At 37.3% G+C, this 15,132-nt stretch overlaps 1 protein-coding gene across 1 annotated transcript in view; it reads right to left on the bottom strand.

The window, feature by feature from the left end:
* Positions 1 to 2,212: 2,212 nt before the first annotated feature.
* Positions 2,213 to 15,132, bottom strand: part of LOC139141138 (ligand of Numb protein X 2-like) — a 73,286-nt gene continuing 60,366 nt past the window's right edge. Inside the window, exons 7-14 of the mRNA XM_070710742.1 lie at positions 14,606 to 14,672; positions 13,636 to 13,666; positions 12,305 to 12,421; positions 10,993 to 11,154; positions 10,516 to 10,638; positions 9,092 to 9,285; positions 8,254 to 8,412; positions 2,213 to 5,789 (exon numbers count right to left, since the gene is read on the bottom strand). Of these exons, the coding sequence (XP_070566843.1) occupies positions 5,654 to 5,789; positions 8,254 to 8,412; positions 9,092 to 9,285; positions 10,516 to 10,638; positions 10,993 to 11,154; positions 12,305 to 12,421; positions 13,636 to 13,666; positions 14,606 to 14,672 (989 nt within the window). The 3' untranslated portion in view covers positions 2,213 to 5,653. The remainder of the gene's footprint in view (positions 5,790 to 8,253; positions 8,413 to 9,091; positions 9,286 to 10,515; positions 10,639 to 10,992; positions 11,155 to 12,304; positions 12,422 to 13,635; positions 13,667 to 14,605; positions 14,673 to 15,132) is intronic.

Genomic DNA, 15,132 nt, shown 5'->3' on the forward strand with positions numbered 1-15,132 from the left:
GCGTATAGCATGGAGGTAGCTTACCTCCATGTGTACAGTGAGGCTGTATTGAATTTTGCAGCGCATAATTTGTCCTTTTCTGCAAATACTATCGACTACAACAACAACAACAACAATAATAACAACAACAACAACAACACCAACAACAACAACTTTACTGAGTCCAAATATATTTTTATTTTTCTTCATTTTTAAATGTTTAATCATCATCATCATCGGAGCTCGAGGACCCTGTGCTCAGATCGCAAAAACAGTTATCACAAAATGTAAATGGTTGACATGAGTATGTTTCTGGTGTACATTGACATCTCATCAACGTCTATCCGTTTTCACTGTCCATCCATCACCTCTCAACCCAATGACAAAATCGACAACACAACCACTGTCCATCCATCACCTCTCAACCAATGACAAAATCGACAACACAACCACTGTCCATCCATCACCTCTCAACCAATGACAAAATCGACAACACAACCACTGTCCATCCATCACCTCTCAACCCAATGACAAAATCGACAACACAACCACTGTCCATCCATCACCTCTCAACCCAATGACAAAATCGACAACACAACCACCGTCCATCCATCACCTCTCAACCCAATGACAAAATCGACAACACAACCACCGTCCATCAATCACCTCTCAACCAATGACAAAATCAACAACACAACCACTGTCCATCCACCACCTCTCAACCCAATGACAAAATCGACAACACAACCACTGTCCATCCATCACCTCTCAACCCAATGACAAAATCGACAACACAACCACTGTCCATCCATCACCTCTCAACCCAATGACAAAATCGACAACACAACCACTGTCCATCCATCACCTCTCAACCCAATGACAAAATCGACAACACAACCACTGTCCATCCATCACCTCTCAACCCAATGACAAAATCGACAACACAACCACTGTCCATCCATCACCTCTCAACCCAATGACAAAATCGACAACACAACCACTGTCCATCCATCACCTCTCAACCAATGACAAAATCGACAACACAACCACTGTCCATCCATCACCTCTCAACCCATGACAAAATCGACAACACAACCACTGTCCATTGATCACCTCTCAACCAATGACAAAATTGACAACACAACCACTGTCCATCAATCACCCTCAAACCCAATGACAAAATCGACAACACAACCACTGTCCATCCATCACCTCTCAACCAATGACAAAATCGACAACACAACCACTGTCCATCCATCACCTCTCAACCAATGACAAAATCGACAACACAACCACTGTCCATCCACCACCTCTCAACCCAATGACAAAATCGACAACACAACCACTGTCCATCCATCACCTCTCAACCCAATGACAAAATCGTCAACACAACCACTGTCCATCCATTACCTCTCAACCAATGACAAAATCAACAACACAACCACTGTCCATCCACCACCTCTCAACCCAATGACAAAATCGACAACACAACCACTGTCCATCCATCACCTCTCAACCCAATGTCTGTCTGTTTTCACTGTCCATCCATCACCTCTCAACCCAATGACAAAATCGACAACACAACCACTGTCCATCCACCACCTCTCAACTCAATGACAAAATCGACAACACAACCACTGACCATCAATCACCTCTCAACAAATGACAAAATCGACAACACAACCACTGTCCATCCATCACCTCTCAACCCGATGACAAAATCGACAACACAACCACTGTCCATCCATCACCTCTCAACCCAATGACAAAATCGACAACACAACCACTGTCCATCCATCACCTCTCAACCCGATGACAAAATCGACAACACAACCACTGACCATCAATCACCTCTCCACTCAATGACAAAAATCGTCAACACAACCACTGTCCATCCATCACCTCTCAACCCAATGACAAAATCGACAACACAACCACTGTCCATTGATCACCTCTCAACCAATGACAAAATCGACAACACAACCACTGTCCATCAATCACCTCTCAACCCAATGACAAAATCGACAACACAACCACTGTCCATCCATCACCTCTCAACCCAATGTCTGTCTGTTTTCACTGTCCATCAATCACCTCTCAACCCAATGACAAAATCGACAACACAACCACTGTCCATCAATCACCTCTCAACCCAATGACAAAATCGTCAACACAACCACTGTCCATCCATCACCTCTCAACCCGATGACAAAACCGACAACACAACAATGAATTCACATTCGCTTTACCTCTTTCTTTATTTCTTTGTAAACTTCTACATTTTATCTGACCATTCCTAAGATTCCTTCTCATCACAAAGGTCAAGGCACAAATGAAAAACAGCATATATATGATACAGACAGAACCCAGCAAGGTCTTTGAGCTACCTCTCTACAATAACTGTAAACTTCTTGTACCTCAAAACTTTCCTTCTGAGTAGACAACTTCAAAACAGATCTCTGATCTTTCTTAACATGATCAAGTTACCGAATACAAAAGTTAATGTTTCTTTTCAAACTCAGAACATAGTTTTGCATTTCTTCTGGAAATCCCTGCTGTCAAAATGAAAAAAGGATTGAAATGGGTGTAGCACCTGCAAAAGTTGTTTATATTTATGAACATTCAATCTACCAAAGTCTTCAATAATTTATAAAATTTCTACTATGAAGCTTCTAGTGCATTTAATGTTGCTGAAATTGTTTCACATCTATCAATAAATTTAGCAGTAAAACGAATCAGATAAATTGTACTTTCTACAACAGAGGGCGCATACAAGACATATTTGACAGTAACTCTAGAGGGCGCTATGTGCATAACAGAACTTCGTTTGCCAGGTTCCCGGCCCTCTAAACTTTAAGTAGTTCAATGCTGGAAATTGATAAGCCAGAGCAAAGATTAACTAGAGAGAGCACACACTACCTACAGTGTTGATGTCTTAAAAACACTCTTTACCACTGCACTTGATTTTCACTGATATACAATTATTCCTTTGTAGCTCAGAAATGAACTGGGGCAGTGTTATTTTCCTCTGTGTGTTATTTCAGATGCAAGAAAACATAAGCTTAAGCTAAGCAGAAGGAAAAAAGACAATCCCAAAACAGCAGGATTTCAAAAGTGCAATGACAAAGGTTAAAATACATCAACAAGGGTAAAAGCTCATGTTAATTTCTGGAAAAAATACACATACCACTTTACAAAGATTTAATGATTCTTGATGGACATTAAGTTGTCTCGCCCAAAGTAAGGAGGCTCATTTCAGTATTATGCTACTTAAATTGACATTTCCTAGACACATGTAGGAAACTTTTGTGAAAGAGATGAATGAAATGATTTCATTGGCTGTTTGAATTCAACCCTGTAGAAATAAACCAATCACAATTTCTTTCAAAGACCTGTTGTAGATAAGCATGATAATTAACCTATATTTCTGATAGTTTATTAGCGGCAAAAATGAAAGTTTTAATCTTCTATGACAAAATGTCAATGGTGCATTTCAAGAACAAATGATGTTATATAAAAAGTGAGTGTTTCAAAGAATACTGTAGGTTGGTCAGGAATGGGTTTTTATATATTTTTATATTTTTACTTAAATTTGGTGGGACTTGAAAATGCCATAAAAATTTCTGGTTAAAAGGGTTTCCAATAGGGTAGGTACAGTATTAACAGAAACACACACATTTTTTTGCCTGGTGAATAAATTTGCAGTTTGAGCTATACTACAAATTGTATTGACTATCTTATCAAAAAATGATATATTTACATTACTAAATTGAACATTTTTCCCTCAGTTTATTGTACAGAATGATGATTTTAATGTCTGAATTGATTAATTTGATGATTTTACCACGACATATGAATGGAACAAAAGCAAGAGTCCATAAGGGCTGTGTTGTGATGAGTTGATCAGCTGCTGACCAAAAAGTCATTTCAAAAATGGGTAAAAAATAATTTGAATTCTCTTCAAAATACCACAAGTAAAGTTATGCATCTGAAAAAAATCCCAGCAAAACATAAAGATATAATTGGAAATGAATGCTGAGTAGGAAGGAAATAGGATTGTCAGGCTAGGAGACATCACACTAGGAAAAATTGTAAATATTTGCCCAACAGAAAGTGGAAAACTACATTTCATCTGACTTCAAAATTTTCAATTACTAACAACAATCGTATATTTATGAATTGAGATGTTTTGTTGTTTTATAATTAAATCTAAAACTAAACTTGCGCACAAAGAATGCTGAGTACCGGTAGTTGATCAAATAACTCTTCATCTAAATTTTCAGTAATAAATTTTCATTTATAAATAAACAATGATAGAACTCCCTTATTACACACATGGAAAATACCCAATAAATAGGCAATAAACACTTTCTTGGAGTGCTCAAATATGTCAAAGCTTAAAATGATTCACTAAAGAGAATAAAATTTTGCATCTATGTGTGATATAACGTGAACACTGATAATTTGATATGGGGAAAGTGTCACAATAACAAGCCATCAAAACAGCAAAATACACACAAAATGTCTGCATTTTGGTGTGACATAAAAGCAAGCTTGCAATTTATATAATTCTTTGACAATTCTGAGTGAAGAATACATAGAGTGTGATGTAGAAATTTACCTTGACCCATGACGAAATAAATGATATGAAAAGCAGTCATATTTTACTTGACAATGTGCAGGAAAATATACCATAAGCTTATGTGTCACAAATTTGAAATTGCAATAAATACTTAGTGACAAAAATGGCAAAATGTATGATTTCAAACACTGGATCAGTGACTACAAAAATGCAACTGTATACATAACCTCCCTCCCAGTTGTGGTTTTCAGATGCACAACCGAGCATGTGCATGATGTAGATTCTATGGCCGCAATCAACAAACCACAGCCTGGTCTAATTTGCACAAATGTACCTGATTTTTCTGGGACAATTTATGCAAATAAGTAGAACACATTGGTGGTATGACTGAGGTAATGCACTGAACTGCTGTTAACATCATGACCCTTTTTGAATAATTTAAAACATTTTACACTTTACAAAGATGCACAATTCTACTGTTGAAACTGTGGTGCCAAAACAAGACAATGCCATCATCCAAGGTGATTTTGCATGGCCTGGTTGTGACATCATGATAACTCATGAAGACTGTGGTATTTTGAACACCGCAAATTCAGCCCATACTCAGAAGTAAATACACAGGTGGGCTTCTTGACTGTTGAGTACAGGCTTATTTGAGTCTACATGTACTTTGCTGTGTGTCAAATTTATGGCTAGACACAAAGAATGTGGACAGTCTCATATATACAGTAGTTGATGAACCTAGGAAATAAAAAAGAAAGGCTTGGAAAATGATGTGTTGCGTGTCTAACAAGCAACTTTGTTGCAAATATTCAAATATTTTCAATGGCATTTTTCATCACTTTTTCAAGCAAAAGTTCAAAAAAGTTATTGATGTTTTCTCTGTGTTGACTTGTCAAATAAAATAATATTGTCAATCAAAATCACTGTGCATTTCATGGTTGATACAGTCACTGGCAAGGTGTGCATTTGTGGTGAAATATATCACTATTTAGGCAGCTAAGAGATAGCTCTACATATTCAAGTAAACTCTCTGTGCCTTTGACGGACTAACAGACAGCAGGACTCAGATGCATTGCGGCAGGTCAGAGGTCAGTGAACACTTCCCGGCCAATGGACGACACTGAGGGTCACTCTTCCTTGGGTTCTCTTCAGTAAAGCCACGGTCACTGCATGGGTCATGTCTTGGAGGGCTTGACCGTTCACGGCCAATATTTGATCACCACAGCTGTGAATCAGAATATGGTAATAAATGCCCAGCGTGAAAGTCTTGATTGCTCCTTAACCCTTTTCCTGCCAAGTCCATATTTTACCATCTGGTCAAGATGGTTAAAATTAATGAAACACAACATATTCCGTATGGTGTATTTTAACATAATACTGTGCATTTGAAGGCTGTTGAAAACATAAATACTGTAAACTTGAATTTTTTTGACTAAATATGCTATAACATACCAAGCCAAGCGGGTGAAAGTACGTCATGTTTGCAGTGTTTCCCTGGGTTCCAAAATCTTGTAGCAAATTTGGCTAGAAGTCCTAAAAAATTATTCGCCAAACCAGATATTCAATTAGCCAAGCCGATACCACTGATCACAAATGACGTCATTTCTTTTCATTAATATGCAAAAATAAATATTTGTCTGCATTTTCCGTAAGAATGACGGAAATAAACCCTGTTAGTGCTACTATGGATACTAAAAGTAACACCAATTTATGGTTCAGATTACAAGGTGCCAACATCAGCCACGCATACAACATAAAATTTGTCCGAATTCCAAGCGACACTTGTCCAAAGTTAGGCGTATGCAACTATATTCAGTATTACCATGGAATCGCTATCGTGCGATACTGTACATTATCGCTACAGACAACGGCACGAAACCTGGTTCAGCATACTAGTTTTTTCAAACGAATCAGATATCCATTCTCGTAGCAGTTTGAAAGTAAAATACTCTCAGACTTGAGAAATATGTGCATTTTTTAGACTTCCAATACATTTGCTTTACGCTTAAAGTTTAGCAAGTGAAGCTCGGACAGCGCACAGCGTATCAATGGCGCTTGGGTCAGGGGTCATCATCAAAGACGTCAGTGTTCATTCACAGCCAGCTTCAATCATGCCATGGATCGCGGAAATCACGGATCATAAATCCAAATGTTCACGTCTAGAACAGAACCGTAAAATATCAAATATATACCCTTTTGATATGGAGAAACATCTTTTTGTTTCACTGACGATCAAGTTAAATGCTCATATATCACGACAAGACTTGCGTATTTATTTGCACGATGTGAACGCGGAACAAGGCCGACTCGACGGACGAGCGAGCGCTTCTCTGAAAGTCTGTATACGATGTCACGTCACAATACACCACGGTCCGTGATACACTGAAAACTGTCGCGAATTTATATTTAAGGAAGACAATTCACACAAGTTTCTAACGCCAGTAAAGGTATTTTCTTGTTGGCAGCAATACACCACGAACATTTTCGCTATTCAGGAGTGCCTTACTCGCTCTACGTTCTAAAAAAAATGTCATGCGTATGCTTTTGACCATGCATGCCGCTACCTTCCTTTCCAAATTCACGATCGACTTTCCTACAATGATCATAATTTTCTTTTCATTTCATAGCTTTACTTGCACTTAGAATGTGTGTTGTAGGGGTGGTTCCCCCCATATTGGTGGAGCAGCCAAAGTCAAAAAGGAAAGTTTGCCGTTTTGCTTAGTTTCACCGTCACTACGATCCTTCAATTCAATTCAGTGTTGACGATGACACGGCTGTCACTGCACGGAGTTATCTGTAGGCACACATTGCGCGTAGTCAAACCCAAAACTTCGCAACATTTTAGTCAACTAGTCATGATATACATGCGGTACTATTGATTTGTGAGTTGTTTCGTTACAATTTTATTCATACTGTATGTGTTACAAATAGGATCTCCTGACGCATAAGGTCGGGGATGTACAGAGATAAAGCATTACATCTCAAATTGAATGCAGGACATGTGCGCGCGGACAAAGTGATGACGTCAGTGCAATTTTCGATTCGCAAGTTTGGCTAACTTTTGCCAAAATCTTCTCGCCAAACGCTACTTTTTTCTCGCATTTGCGATTTGGCGAGCGGGCAGCGGAAACACTGGTTTGGGCTCAATACCGCTTTTTACTGACTTGGCTGATGGGGAAGTAATAGTCTTAATACTGTCTGGCAGGAAAAGGGTTAAGAACAGTTCTTTGTGAATCTGTCACCAAGATGTGACTGTGTTGATAAGTTTAAATGCTTCAGTAATCATGATTAAGACGCTTGTAACACAATTGGAACTAATTTAGGATAATGGGATTTCCATATTTTTCAAATTTCTCAAAAATTGTAGGTAAACTATGGATGAATGTTGCAATATTACAAATTGCTCATAAAAACAGGTTTATAATGTAAAAGGAAAAGCAGATAAGCTTACATTTGCAGATTAAACCGGCATTACATCACCATCCAAATATCCTTAATTAGTTCCAATCGTGTTTTGTGTAAATTTTCCATGCAAGTCCTTATAAATGTTCAAATTCTCTCATCTTTCAAATCTGCACACTCTAAAGTCTGTAGTGAAAAAAGTTGCCCACTTTGTAGCTTTTCTATTTTTTATTTGAAGTTGGTTTGTTTGTAAAGAGCAGCTGTATACATTAGGTAAAGGAACTTACCGAAGTCTGCCATCTTTAGCTGCTGGTCCGTTTGGTACGACAGATTTCACAAAGATGGCCGGTTCACCATGGCAGTAGTCAGCTCCTCCGACAATACTGAATCCAAGGCTGCTTGATGAACCTTTCTCCAGTGTTATGTCGATTGGAACATAACAGTATCTGACAAGATAGATGCATACAAGTGTAAAATCAAGTACCTGTACATGTGTAAAAAACAGACTAGTGCATCATGGTATATGTTAACTTTCAACTTAGAACTGAGTTGTCCTGTTTTATAGGAACAGGCTCTTCCAAAGTGTTAAGATATTATTGTTGAGAGGGTGGCTGTTTAGATCTACTCAATTCTTCCCTTTAGAATTAACACAGAGATGGCTGCCATTTTGACTTTCAAATATTGGTAAATGTTAGGTAATCCGTTCCTCTTGGACAAAACTTTTCACTGTGACCCTTCATTTTTATTGTTGAATTGGTGAGAGAATGAGTGAAAGTTTCATTCAGGAAATTTTGATCAAAAGTTGAAGTCTTCTTTTTTGAGGTGCGTACTATACTACCTCAATACTTTCACCCATAGTTCTCCTTACTAACCATTCTACTGAAATCTGTCAGGGTTTAACCTGTTCACCCCTAATTCCCTGTAAACAGGTCCACAATCACCAATGATAACAATGGATTTGGGACATATCAAGGTGGTGAAAGGGTTAAAGCCCATTATTTTCGATTGAGTAATGAGATAAACACTTGCAAGTACAGAAATCAGAAGTTCATGAGACAAAATCTTCCATAGAAGGAGTAATGATCTGTTCTCTATGACAAATAAACAAACAAACTTGACACTTACGGTGGCATTGTCAGCCATGTTATCCACGACGGAGTGAAGTTAGGAAAGTGTTCAATTAATTCATGTCCCTGGGCCTCCAGCACTTCTAATGTAATGGTCCTTGAGCCAGCACATGCCTTGAGTATGGCCACTGCATCTGCATGAGTTAACTTGACAAGACTTGTGCCATTGATAGTTAAGAGGACATCACCTCTCTGAAATCAAAATGGTAAAGATAGTCAAAGCATGTAACCAGAACGTCGTTCACCTACTAACTTTTCCACGACCATTAACTTAGTTTTGCCAACCATCATTAAACAAGGAGTCAATGAACAGTATATGTGTATGCACAATTATTCTCTAATTTGTAATTGGTCATAACCTGTCAAGGTCAGTGAAAATTACACTGGAGGATTATTTATTGGAATATGGAAAACATTGGAAATCACCGCTGGTATAGAGAAGGCAGTCTGCAAAAGATACAATTCTCTACACCCACCTCTAAACCAGACAACTGACCCAAGATTAATATTCTCACGTACAGAAGAGCAGCTACTAGTATTTTGCTCCAGTGAATTCACACTATAAACAGGCAGTAGATGGAATGTAGCAATACATACATGTAGCAAATATGTAGCAATACATATATGTAGCAAATATGTAGCAATACATACATGTAGCAAATATGTAGCAATACATACATGTAGCAAATATGTAGCAATACATACATGTAGCAAATATGTAGCAATACATACATGTAGCAAATATGTAGCAATACATACATGTAGCAACTATGTAGCAATACATACATGTAGCAAATATGTAGCAAGGAACACATTAAAGGGGCTGGTAGCTGTTATTTTTGATGATGTTTGTTTCATTATTTTTTATTCTAATGTCAACACCAGTTTCTTGTCCTAGTCCTAAGGAAAGTGGAGATACACAGTATTCAGCTTGTCAACTCATCTTGTATATGTGTAAACCGTTGACTAGTGAATTCCGGTGCAGACTAGAGTTCAAATGTAAACAAATGCAGTGCATTTTAGACGTATAGATGCTGTGTTGACAAGCTAAATAGTTGGTGTTTCACTATGCTTTGTGGAGCTAAACAAAAACTTACAAATGACATACAAGACAAAAACAATGAAATAATCATCAAAGGTTATAGCTACTGTCCCTTTAACTAGGTTTACTAACCAACTCAAGTAGCATAGTTCTCTCAATGGCAAATCCTCTAAAGCTTGCATACAGACAATGTATAGCTATAGCTAACATAAACGCAACCAATGTATTTGATAACAAACAGACAATTTGCTTTGAGCTTTCTGATGGCAAAACCAGAACATTGACAATGAATGTTTCATTACCATTGATGCTGGTATAGGTTAGAAGAATGACTAGACTCTGGAAATCACTGGAAAATCGGCTTAAAAGTTCATACTTACACATAACTCTCCATCTTGTCCCAGCACACCATGGGGTTGAATGTCGCTGACGTAGACTGGTATATCACCTCGTCCACTCTTCAAACCACCAGAGACACTCATTCCTAGGGATTCGGTAGATCCCTGAAATGCAGAATAACAACAGATTAGTAAAACATACAGAGTTTTAGAAGAAAGTTCCCACAATGATCTATAAAGTTTGAAGTTTTTATTGGAAAATGCTAAAAGGAGAGTAAAGCTTGGAGCTGGCTGGTTCATTACACATGCAATCATAAGCATTCAGGGATTGATTTGATAATTCCATGATTTTATTTATCGTAATAAATTCTATCATTACATCTTTTGTCATGAATAACTCACCACATACATGTAAGCGTTGCCGACAACGTCAAATATTTTGAAATACTGCCAGTTTTCTAAGATCATCTCAAATTAACGGACAAAACTGAACAGATACTGACAACTCTGACATATTACCTTGTACACTGTGACAGTTTTGTGTTTGGGTCCGAGTACGTGTCCTCCTTTGGCATTGGAAATTCCAAATGATGAAAACTCCTGTGCCATTGATTTGATGAGGTCAGGTGTTGATGGTCGGATTGTTCTGCATATCAAAAACTTCACTTTCTCTCCACTTGTCTGAAAAATTAAATGGTTGTTTTGCTCATTAGAACATTTTGTTTGCTTCAAACATGATAAATTATTTGTCAAGGCGTACACAGAGATTTACTAAGATTTCGATAAACTGAGTAAGGCTGAACAGAATTCAGCAAATTTTCAAACTTCTCTTGATACATGGAAACTCTGTGTTATGAACAGTCCTGGAAATATCAAAGGTCCCTACTAGAGAGGTGTACTTTGTAGGCAGGTTGGGGGCTTTATTTCATTTGTAAATGGTCTCCAATGGATTGTCTCCAAAGGGTTATTTGATATTGAATTATGTATGTACTGGACAGACATTGACGTTGTGTAACTTTCTCTTAAAGCCGCACTTTTCAATCCTAGGTTCTCGCATTAGTGGAGTTCTCCTCTCAGTCAAACATATGGCCAGTACACAAACTGATCTCAACCCTTTGTCACCTTTTGCTAATCCTGCAAACAGAGTTTATCCAAGCATTTGATTGACGGTCGGTTCAAATCGCCAACCGCCATTGATTCCCCACCACAAACGTTTGAATTTCCTAACAAATTGTCTTCCAGTCGCGTTATACTTTGAATATAACCACAGGGTTCGATCGGCAGCAACTTTGCGCTGACTGCTTGGCAGTCTGTCTGCATTTTTGCAGCCGGGGAAAACTAAAAAGTGGCATTTTCTGGAGCGTCTGCCCCCGTGTTGCCTGTTTGGTGTCCACTTACACAATGAACGCCGCCATAGCTTCGCGTCTTTTTAAAGGGAGGCTCCGCCTTTAAGTGTGGATATGTATACCCGCTTTCATCCCACTACCATGCACAGAGGTCTGATGTCCCTCCATACAAAACAATAGGACTGTACCAAAGAATTGAAAGTTTAACCATTTCACCACCGCAGTTTGGCTCAAACCCATTGCTAGAAATGGTGATTATGGACCTGTTTACAATATTTGGAGGTTGAACAGCTAAACCTTCCTCTGAGTACACCCGGGGCCCTTTTTTTTCTTCTCAATACCATGATAACAGGTTTTACATGTAACAGCATTGTTTGCTTGTGAGTGTCTAACTTTGAGGTGAATATTTACCAGTACATGCTGAACATGGTCATTGTGTCAAAACACCTCTTTGCCAAAATCTGGAGAATGATATTATTACTTACTTTGATGGCATGAGCGGCCATTTCTGGTGTGCAGTCCCTGACATCTTGATGATTGATTTCAAGTATCTTGTCATCAGGACATAATCTACCATCTCTACATGCTGTGCCATCTTCAATCTGGAAGGAAGAAACAATCTTTGTCAGTTGGAAGACATCAATAACACGAGGTGAGCTGTTTTACATTCAATGATGGAATCAAACGTTTCATTTGGTTATTACAAATGTTCCAATTATGCCCAGCACTGACATGGCAAATATAAATAATATTGGCAAGAAAGTATGTATGGAAAGCTGTTTGATGAAAATTAATTAGCTGACAAAATAATCTGCACTGGCTAATCTAAAAGTCCTATTAACCTTTGATCTCTTGAGAAGTGATCAATCTCTGCCCTATGATTTTTTGTACACAAACGCTATTAATTATATCGCCATATTACATTGCTGATAGTATAATTATCAGGGACATGTCCGTCCATGATACATTGACCTGCAAATATTACTTTTTATGAATTTTGTGAATACTGTTTATTTTATCTTTGTTGTTTTTGTTTTACTTTGTTCTTTGTACTGTGTTCGATTTTATCTTTTTGTAAAGTTGCTTTTTAGGGTGCCTGTAAATTGGTCTTTGGTCTGTTAGTTTACTGAAATAAATAAATAAATAAATAAATAAACACATAAATAAATATCATTATTGGCTACTGAACTTTAGTCTTCAAGTCTTGACTAGAAAGCATTTGTCAACAGTGACAATGCATATTGTATACACAGCATTGTGTTTGCCAATCTGATTAAAATCAGATGTAGCGTATGGCGACATCTTCTTATGCCTACGCGGCATTCTCTCATTGTCGTAGTGAGAGGCTACAACGAGAGAATACAGCGTACGCATAAGAAAACATCGCCGTACTCTACATCTGATTTTAATCAGATTGTGTGTTTGCAAGATTTGGAGACGGATTTGTATTTCAACTCACTTCCGGCAGAAGAATAAAAACATGTATTTGTTTAATAAGGCAGAAAAAGCAAACGTTTATTATAACAGTTATTGTCACCTTCACAAAATTATGCCAGTAACTCTCATTTCACAAGAGTCCATCTTCGTATATAAATGACATCATATTAGTGGTGGGCAAATATTTTGTTACAGAACAAAACCATGTACCTGTGTCCCTAAACCTTTGCGGATACACTGTCCAGTGTGTACAGATGCTTTCAACATTAAATATTAACTCTGAAATCCAACCTGACTTCTGGCATAAAGGTTTAATTTGGTGTTATTTTCTATTGGATGATTGGAAATGAAATGAAGGAGAAACAATTTTTGTACTCACCAGATCAAGGATGTACACACCAGGTTCAGTTCTGAAATTAATTAGATGCAAATGAACAAACCCATAAAAGGAAATATAGCCATTTACTGAAAAGATGTTTGCTTGATGACAGGAAATTAGTTTGTTTGAGTTGAACAGTCTAAATAACAGATGTATTCTATTTATGAGTTCAATGACATGCCTAGTCTGGCATGGTTTGGTCAAATGAGACTGAAAGGTCAAAAGGAATTTACAAAAATGCACTGGAATTTTGTGCTGACTCCTCAAGGAGGTTAAAAACAACGTATGCTTATCACACAAGAAAGTTTTCTGTTGTGGCTTCTGTAGGTGCGCAGGTTAATAACATTTGCCAAAAATTTCATGGACACAAATGCATGTTATCATGCAAGACTAAGTTACAAAAATCAAGGGCACTATCTTTTGAGATTGAAATTCGGTTTGTGCGTTTGAATAATTTGTGATACATACGTTGATGGAACCAGTACATAAATCTACTTTTGCTCAAGCATGTAAATACATTTTGTATAACAACATTTGTATGAAAGTATTTTACATGCAATAACATGCATGCAAGATTTGAATGTACAAACACCTAATGAATGAGCATTTCAATTAGCATCAAATAAGTAAATATTTTACATACATCAAAATTTAAAATGTAGTGCAAAAAAGATTGTGACTTCATCACTCTATGGAAGAACTGAAATGTAGTTCAAATACAAGCTTTGAAAGTTTTAGTTTAATTAGCAAGATTCTATAGGCCAAAAAACTAGAACTACTGACAAATATCTCTGAAGTTACTCAAGCGATGAGGTCACAGGTCATATTCAAATAAGGTCACATGCTTTACTTGTGTACTTTATCAAGCTTTTTGAAAAATGGAAAATACTGAAAGCTTTGTAAAGTAGTTGGTAACAAAAAACTTATCACAGTATCAAATTGGTGACAAAAGACCAGATCCTTCACTTACTTTTTGCCCACAATCTTGATCCCAAGTTGAACTCCAGGTACTCTTGTGAGCGTTATCTTCAATATTTCTGTCAGAAAACCATAAATGTTTGATTAAAGAGAATTTGAGTTCGGGTTTTCAAGGTTTGGTCGATTTTACTTGGTTTTACCTGGTTATTTAATTTTATCTGGTTCACCTACAATATACTTTTTATCCATCAGAGTTCAATACATAATACCTGGGTACACTTGCTTCCATCAAATCAGTTCTGTTATGAATATTAAAATCTAAAGATATCTTGAGATATTGGGCATGAAAGGATCAATAATTATTAATTCTTATCCATGGTATGTATCAAAACTAATATATTCATCAAAGATCATAAACGATGATAATTGAACTGGAATAGCGATTTATTGTCAAAATTACAACTTTGAGTAAGCTTGTAGTTCAAGGTGATCAGAATTGACAGCAATATCACAATTGACCTCTATTGAGTAGGTAAAAGCCTTGACAAATATCATTTCACAACAAATTTCCTGTAGATA

This window comes from Ptychodera flava, chromosome 9, assembly GCF_041260155.1.
Source record: "Ptychodera flava strain L36383 chromosome 9, AS_Pfla_20210202, whole genome shotgun sequence".
NCBI lineage: Eukaryota > Metazoa > Hemichordata > Enteropneusta > Ptychoderidae > Ptychodera > Ptychodera flava.